This window comes from Crocodylus porosus, unplaced genomic scaffold (genome assembly GCF_001723895.1).
Source record: "Crocodylus porosus isolate Cpor-Errol unplaced genomic scaffold, CroPor_comp1, whole genome shotgun sequence".
Taxonomy (NCBI): Eukaryota; Metazoa; Chordata; order Crocodylia; family Crocodylidae; genus Crocodylus; species Crocodylus porosus.
In genome coordinates, this window is record NW_017728906.1 from 66925940 (window position 1) to 66934790 (window position 8851).

At 38.9% G+C, this 8851-nt stretch overlaps 2 protein-coding genes across 11 annotated transcripts in view; one reads left to right on the plus strand and one right to left on the minus strand.

The window, feature by feature from the left end:
- Positions 1-5231, plus strand: part of GPM6B (glycoprotein M6B) — a 164308-nt gene extending 159077 nt beyond the window's left edge. For 5 of the 7 annotated variants that reach the window (XM_019529303.1, XM_019529304.1, XM_019529301.1 and 2 more), the window contains 3 exons: positions 254-327; positions 705-770; positions 3335-5231. In XM_019529303.1, coding sequence (XP_019384848.1) covers positions 254-327; positions 705-770; positions 3335-3484 — 290 coding nt within the window. In that variant the 3' untranslated portion in view covers positions 3485-5231. Of the gene's footprint in view, positions 1-253; positions 328-704; positions 771-1700; positions 2755-3334 lie in introns of those variants that run through there. The other 2 variants (XM_019529307.1, XM_019529305.1) reach the window with 1 other exon arrangement.
- Positions 5232-6379: 1148 nt separating this feature from the next.
- Positions 6380-8851, minus strand: part of OFD1 (OFD1, centriole and centriolar satellite protein) — a 61652-nt gene continuing 59180 nt past the window's right edge. Inside the window, exon 23 of one of the 4 annotated variants that reach the window (XM_019529310.1) lies at positions 6380-7370. In XM_019529310.1, coding sequence (XP_019384855.1) covers positions 7325-7370 — 46 coding nt within the window. In that variant the 3' untranslated portion in view covers positions 6380-7324. Of the gene's footprint in view, positions 7371-8257; positions 8549-8851 lie in introns of those variants that run through there. The other 3 variants (XM_019529309.1, XM_019529311.1, XM_019529308.1) reach the window with 3 other exon arrangements.

Genomic DNA, 8851 nt, shown 5'->3' on the forward strand with positions numbered 1-8851 from the left:
TGCCATATGGGAAGCCTACATCTGAGAACGTATCTTGGCTAGAAGCAGCTAGTCGTTATGTAGGAAGAAAGTAGTCTGAACGATTGTTTTAGTTGCTCCTGCCAACTCAAAAGCTGTCCTGGTCAATGTGTGGGTGCACAATAAGGGAACACAACTGGCATGTGGGTGGGGAGGAAAGAGATAGAAGATGAATGGGAAGTTATGTTGGCTATTGATTCCAATGATACATATTGCTCTGGTGTCGTCACTGCAGGCATCATCCCCTGGAATGCTATACCTGGCAGAGCTTGTGGTCCGGTTTTAGAGAATATCTGCAACACAAATGAGGTACACTAGCATAACTAATTTGCTGGTCTCGTAACCCTTAATGAAAGGGGGAAAGAAGAGAGTGCCCTTTTCAGAGACTTTTATTAACCTGCTTGTATCATCTTTACACACTAGCGAGCATCAGGGTTATTGACAGGTCCTCTTTCCCTGCCATCCAGAAAAAGGAAATACTTCTGAAATGCATGTTGTTCTGAAAAGGCTCTTTTTGGGCTTCTTTTTAGTCAGACTGTAAAACTCCTGCAATACTTATACAGAGTATCTTTGAATAGAGGAAAAACAGTGAATAAAAATAAAAGCGTCAAGTATGCACTGAGATGACTTCATTGTGATTCAGTCATGTTCTCAATTGGTTTTAATTTCAATGTGTTCCTTTCTAGTTCTACATGTCATATCACCTGTTCATTGTGGCCTGTGCTGGAGCTGGTGCCACTGTCATAGCACTGGTGGGTAACAGTCTCTTTTTTTAATGTAACATGTTCTTTTCAGCTTTTTAATGCGGCGGTGTTTAAAGAACAAGTTACACATGATACCTCCAGTAAAATAAATACAGTTCTTGTTATGTAAGTTCTTCCAGAAGTCACTTGGTGGGGGGGGGGGAGGGGTGTGAGAGAGAGAGAGAACAAGATAGCTTCCAACTACAGGCAAGCGAATACCCAATGTGTTTGAATAAGATCTTGTTTTAAAATAGAATTGATTTGGGGAGGAGGGAATTTAAATTTTGACTTTTTAAAAATACCATGTGATAAGTTAGCACTTGTTAGTATGTAATTTCAGCCTGACTCCTGTTTGTGGCAAGGTAAACTGGCACCTTCAACACAGAAAGTCCCAACTTGTGGCCTTTGAGTGAGAGTGTGTGGTGATGGTTTTACACATGCTTTTAAGATACTGTTTTTTCATCTCTCTGAAAATAATCACAACTTTACTTCTGGACTAGTGTGCCTCTAGGACTTCTTAAAATTTCTTTTCCTTTTTTAGTTTTGCATTGAAAAGTAGTATGTAAACCTGTTGTTTCACTTGTTGAGACCCAGGAATTTTTTTCTTGGGCTGCTGTGCAAAAGCTATACTCAGCAGCAACTGGAAATGAAGGCTTTAACATATCACTTTTTTTACAGTAATGCATTACTGAAGCTGTACACTTTTAACCGCCTAAGAGCCAAAATCAGGTGTCATACATTATTCTTCCACTAAAGCAGCCCCATTGTTGCCTTTAAATGATATCTCTAAATCTAAGCTAAATACTGGGTTAGTGCAAGTCTTAATTCATCATTTGAGATGCAGTAGTATCTGTCATAGCATTTTTGAAAATAGCCAAGTGGGCTCGAGCTGTTGGCTTATTGTATCTTATTGTCCTGTATTTTGTTCTCTTCCACCAGCTGATCTACATGATGGCTACCACATATAACTATGCTGTTTTGAAGTTTAAGAGTCGGGAAGATTGCTGCACTAAATTCTAAATTGTATAAGCCCAGTAAAGAGCTGCATTATGTAGCTTGACATACCACTGACACCCTAGACTAAGAGTCTAGTTTTTCAATTTTGTTACAGTAATTTTGTAAATAGCTTTGATAAGCTCATTTAGCATACCTAGATTAATAAAATGGCTTATTGTATACGAATTATGATGTGGATGAGATCTGGCTATTTCCTACACATTGAGAGGATTCAGTTACTTCAGGGATGTTGTACACCATGCTTTGAAGACAGGAAATAACTGGAGATGTTAAATTCCAAACTGTCATCTCTAAAACATCGACTGGAATGGTTAAATGCCAATCACTAATTTCTCCCTTTTGCCTGCTACTTGCTAGTTTTTAAGGAGATATACAAGACCAGTCCCAGTCACTAAATTTTTGGCTGAAAATACACAGAGCATATATTTATGAAATATTCTGTTTCCAGGTCATTTCATAGCCTGCATTTGCCATGTCCGACTGATAGATCCACAAGGCACAGCCTGTCAGTAAAGCTGAGAAAATCCACAAAAATGAAAACTAGCATTTTTTTTAAACTAACTGCCAGGATGTGCTCGCTCTTGAAAATGAAAATATATCATTCTACAGCTCTGCGTAAAACAATCACCTTCTTACTAGACTCCAAATTCACTAAGGGACGGCAACTGAGTAGCTTCTATGCTAATAGCTTTCACATTTAGTAACTGATTTCTCAGTAGCCAGATCTCAAAATGTAAGTATAATTATATGGGAAAGAAACTGCATGTAGATTTAGATATTTTCACACTGCTGAAAAGGTACAAGAGAGTAGAGGTGTTTGTTTTTCAGATGTAGATTTCTTTTGCATGAAATATGGTGAAAGGAAATTGGGAAGAATTTACTACGCAAAGTGAGAGGAACATTTTTTTTTGAATATGCTCACTTTTTACCAGAAAGTAGATAATGGCAGATGACAAATGTAATTTAAAAAAAAAAACAAACCACTAAAACTTGTTAACCCAGAGACTGCAGGCTTTTGCTTAATTTTGGACTCACATTTGTTTTATTTAATTTTTTTCCCCGTATGTTAAAATGTAGCAATTTTTTTCACAAAAAATAAATGCTGTTTGCAATTTCAAGCTTGTTTTTCCAGGGGGGAGATGGAATTCATATCTGCTCTGTAGAAGGGAGATAAAGGCTCACCAGAATTCTTGTGCTCCATGTAAACAAGTTAGAGAACTTAGTTTCTCTGAACCTGCAGAAAATATATACCTGACCATTGCAAAAAAGTCTTTGTTTTTTGCTTTTTTTCCCCCCTATACTACATTTTAACTGATCAGTGACTCTAGCTCATGTTTACTACTGTTGCATACTAACCCTCTAATAAGCAAACTAAAAGACTAGCATGCAAAAATTCTAGAGGTCTTTTCAAATGAGGCCCTGTGCCCGTTTTAATACCAGAATGCTTATTAATGTAGAATAACTGTTTTTTTTAAAGAGTGTCTATTAATCTGACTAGCTGCTTGCTTTGCCTCTTGACATGCTCACTAGCCATCATGCTCACCCTTCTCTTCCAGATCCACTTCCTCATGATACTGTCTTCTAACTGGGCCTACTTAAAGGATGCAAGCAAAATGCAGGCCTACCAGGCTATCAAAGCAAAAGAAGAGCAGGAGCTTCAGGATATCCAGTCTCGGTCAAAAGAGCAACTCAATTCTTACACATAAATGTTTGCCAGGGTAATTCCACTGAAGAATTTTTGTAGCTCTGACAAATCAGCGAACAGCTGCTCTGCAGTTCAGATTTATGTTCAAACAAACATAGAAGTGTAAAACTTCATATTTAAGTTCCTGGAACATGTTCAAAGAGAAACCTTCCAGTGTGTAACATTCCTTCCTTTAATACAGAGATTGGAGGTTTCATTCCCAGCATTTTAAAAGGCAACACTTTGCAACAAGTGACCAAATAATTCATCCTTGTAAGACTTTGCTATGCTAGGATTTGGCCAGGATTCAATCTTGTGTCGTAAGTTCAGAATTGCGGCAGGTGATCAAGACCAGCAGGTAGCAGATCAGAAGCCGTATACACTTTGCACAGGCATACTTATGTAACTTAACAAGACTCCTTGGTCTGTGCAACATGAAATAGGGGCTAGCTCAGATTTTTAATAGCTCATGTTTGTTTAATGTCAGTTTCAGCCTCTCCATAAACCAGATTTCCAAAATGGCAGTCTTTCAAATTGCTATTCTCATGGGCTAAATGACTGATGTCCACTGAGCAACAGCCTTATCTCCAGTGTGCCACAGTCATTATTCTGTACTTACTACCTAGGTAAACTACATACTGATTTAGTTGATTGAGTGTACTGAGGCTAATTTTTAATTATTAGATAGAATGTAAACCCTTAAGTCAGGATAATGATCACCTTCTTAGAAAATAAATGTCAGCTTGGCCTTAAATATTTATTTTCTATAAATGCCTTAGCATTTATATAGTAGCAGGAGACCATTATCCTGTGTTTTTATGTGAAAAGTGTTACCTTATTAAAATGACACTGATTTGACTATTGCAGATGAGCAGAGTAGTAAGTTTGCAGAGTTTCATGCAAAGTATGTAAAACATTACAGCCATAAAGCAGAACACAAGCTGGCAACCTTTCTCTACTTCGGTGCTTCACAAATTTACAGCCAGTGCTTATTCATTTTCTCTTCACTAATCAGATATTGCAACAAGAAAATGTGGTGTTCGGCAAAAAATACCTGGTGCCATATTGAAGTAATTTTCCACAGAAGTCTGCCTTCTAATCGTTTTTTTCAGAACTATCCAGTGATATCTTGAGTATTAGTGATGGTATATTTGGTGTTTGTTCTTTACAATATTATATATATATAAATATAAATGTTGAAGAAAACAAATACAGTCATTTGAAAAAAAAAATAGTAAAGTCAAGTCCTATACCCATGTTAAGTTAACGTGTGGTTTGATAGTTTTGACTGTTTGCTGAATATTAAATAAAAGGAAGCACAAATTTCTTTAGGTAAGTCCATATTATATGGAGACATTTTCAGATATGATCTGCAATTGAATTTTTGGTTAAATACCTAAAAGTCTAATCTGACAGTTTAAAAAATGAGGCAGTCTATGTAGAGCAGATACAACAATAGCCTAGTGTTTGTTTTACCTGTTGCATGAAGGAGACATTTCTACAGCAATGCAGGTGATGTTCTAGCCCAGTGTTTGCATAAGGGTAATGAAGGCAGTGTCTTAAAGCCTAATTCTTTTCTAATTCAATGTAGCTATTACTGGGAGTTTTTGAAGTTTTGTTTAAGTAGTCTAATATTTTTATGTAAAGAGCATTAAATTTTGCTATGTATAAATTTTTGTAACCTAACAGTGAATCAATATTTTCTATCAGTGCCAAGGGCTTCCTGTAGTTATATCCAAGTGTTACAATAAATATTTGTAGATAATAGAGACGATGGTTGTGTATGCTTATTTTAAGAACTTTTCATACTTTTGGCTCTGCAAGCAAGGGCAGTAAGGTAACTTTATTCTGATGAATTTCCATTCTATGCAGCTCTTGAATTGCTGTGACAAGTTCATCTTGAGTAAAAGAAACAGCTTTCCTTCAGTTATTAACTGTTACCATTACCAATGCCTTTTGCATGTCTGCTCAGCCTTGGTGAGACTGCAGCTGGGGTTCTGCATCCAGTGCTGGGCGCCACACTTCAGGAAGGATGTGGAATAGCTGGACAGACTCCAAAGGAGGGCCACATGTATGATTAGAGGCCTACAGAGCAGGTTTGACAAGGAGGCTGTTCAGCCTGGAGAAAAGAAGACTCAGAGGAGACTTGAAAGCAGCCTATAAGTATATCAAGGGTGTACATCAGGGCCTGGGGAAACATCTGTTCACCAAGGCCTCCCGGGGGCGGACAAGAAATAATGAGCACAAACTGATTGAGGATCACTTCAAGCTAGACAGAAGGAAAAACTTCTTTACAAGTTTAAAAGTAGAGTGCCGAGGGTTTGGAACAGGCTCCCCACAGAGGTGGTACAGTCACCCACCCTGGCAATACTCAAAGAGCATCTTGGTGTCCATCTTGCTGGGTTCATCTGATCCCAGCAGTCTTTCCTGCCCAAGTGCAGCGGGGTTGGATTCAATCTGTAAGGTCCCTTCCAGCCCTAACGACTAGGAAATGCGACGACAATGTCTTCACCTGATTTACCATGCCATACAAATGTATTTAATTAAAATGCTGTAGCAGTTTTAAGCTGATCTCTCACCAACAGAAATGTTACATGCAGTGACCAGGACAACTGTTAGGCCAGAAGTTGCTATCAAGACAGTCTCTTGAATGATAACTTACATAGGACAAAACCATATCAATAATCTCTCTTTTTTTCCATACTTTGTAGAGTAGGAAGCCTTCTTGATTACTGAGGTACAGCTGCTATCTCAAGTCTCTTTGAACACTCCCTATTGTGCTCCTATGTACAATCAAATGTATACATCCTCAGGAACAGAAGTCTTATTTAACTTATTTTTTAAAAATGATGCCAAAAAGCTGTGAGTTTTTTTCACCAGGTTTTCAAGCCAGATTGCTTACTATTAAATACAATGATGGTGTCAAAGGCAGGACTTTAATGCCATTTTTCAGTTGTTTCAAATTCAATGTGTTCAGTTAGCAGAGCTGCAGATTATACATTATTTAGGTTCAGAATTACCAAGTACAGGATGCTGGTACATTACACCTTTAGTAAGCTAGCTCTAGCAGGAGTATTTTCCTGCAATCATAAAAAATGTTTCAGCATTAGACCTAATTGGCAATTAATGAACTGCTCAATGCACAGCTGACACTTTTTATTATTAAACACCCACCAAGAACAGTCTACAAAATGCAACCCCCAAACTCATGGTAGCTTGTTGCATCACTCTTGTGGAGTGGCTAAAGCATCAGAAGAGACTGAATGCAGTAGGATCACTTGTTTAAACGTGTGGGGGATTGTTCCTGCGTATATCACTGCTTCTATAGAAAAGTATTTAAGCTAACTCCAGTCAGCACTGTTAAAACTATACTGTTCTCCAAGTAACATTTGTCTGTAGGACTACATTAAAAGTGATTGTCCTATCTGAGCTTTATAATAGTTACTTAACATGCTAGTTGTAAAATCAAGGTAAGCACCCTGTGGAGGGAAGGGGACCATTTTCAAACCTACTTTGCCTGAATTTTATCATAAATTAATACCTGTGAATGTGTAGCAGGCCCTTTTTGATGAGCACTTGGAATACTGTGTAAAGATGGGGAAAGTTGTGGTGATACTTAACACACCAAGTTCAAGACCCCTTGCTTACAATGGTTAGCAACTGCTAGTCATAGGTGGTATTCTTAGTACTATTCAACCTGGTAGTTACTCCAGGGGCAGTTACTGTTTTAAAATTGTATGGTGCTCTATAACAAACTATCCCCAGTTCATCCCCCCTATTCAGCCATATTGAAATAAAAGCAGTTCTGCTGCTGCTTCATCCTGCATTGGGCTGGCACTGAGGAGAGATCAGTCAATGCTGTTCACCAGAAGTCTTCATCAGGACCTCCATGAGAAATGCCAGCAACACTAAATTTGGAAAGAGGGAAAAGGAGCTATGAACAGACTGTAAAGCAGGCTGTTACCTAAAGTTTACACATGCAATGTAATTGCATAGAAAAAAAAGTTACTAGCAAGTGGACTGTGTTTTCATACTGGCTCAGGAGCCAGCCTTTCAAGTTACTGTTCCAGACACTGAAAGATATTCAGACATGTAAATCCTAGTGATTTCAGGGGGACATTGATACCTAAACACCTTTTAGAATGTGGCTACTGACAAAGGTCTCAAACTCAGAGTACTCTAAGTGGTAGTAACAGAATACTAGTGACTGAAAATCTTTTCATACAAGGAAATCATCCTCTCAGAAATTAGTGCTTATGCAGGTTTCACTAGCTTTATGCAGGTTCTGTATGTGTGAATTCACTCTTACGTGATGACCTTTTTTATACCAAAAATTCAATATATGCAAGGTAAATTCACTTTTATGCAATCAGTGTGGTGGAAGCTTGCAGTCAGCTGCTTTGTGCTGTGCATTGTGGGAGTGACCCACACCAAAATATAGCTTCCTGTGTGGATCTGTGCTCCTGGCTCGTTGTCTGTGACACGTGTTTCTGTAGTTGCCATCCCCATTATGGTAACATTCACCACCCCTTTGTGCTTGCGTGTACTGTCTGCTGTTGTTGAGTACCAAAACTGTCTTGTAGAAGTGGTAGAAACGGGCCTGGGGGTCTGTAGAGTTGAGGTCTTGGAATATATCCCTATTTGTTACATTGTAAAGTGGGTTCCCTTTATACGAATTTGAGTTGTGTGCTGTTTTCCAGGAACACATGCAGCATAAAGCGAGTGAAACCTGTATCTGCTGAAGACAAGCAATGTCTTCTTTTGCATGGGAATTCCTGGTCAGAACTCAGGCACAACTTCACAGTAACATTGTTAGCATGTGATTGGAGAAAAATATGGCAAGGGGGAAACAAGCTCAGTTACGACCCACAAATGTTTATCACCTGAGGAAATACAATCTTGAAAATGTTCAAAGCAACCTGTTGCTGTTCTACCTGTGCCAGGTTACCTTAACTTCCAGAGGTAGGGTGCAAGATGACCAATGACAGGCAAATAGCCTGCAGGGAAGTTGATCACTATTTCTCAAAGGGATAAAGCCATTGGGAAGTAGGGATGGTTCAATATTACTTGAGTACTTCACCAATGTCTCCATATAGCCCAGTCACTCATTGTGGTGCCCTGTGACCAGTGAGGTCCCTCAAGGCTCTGTCCTTGCACCCATACTGTTCAACATCTTCATTAATGATGTAGACATTGGAGTCAGGAGTGGACTGGGCAAGTTTGCCGATGACACCAAACTTTGGGGCAAAGCATCCATGCCAGAAGACAGGTGGGTGATCCAGGCTGACCTGGACAAGCTCAGCAAACGGGCAGATGAGAACCTGATGGTGTTTAACACCAAAAAATGCAAGGTTCTCCACCTTGGGAGGAAAAACCTGCAGCATCCTTA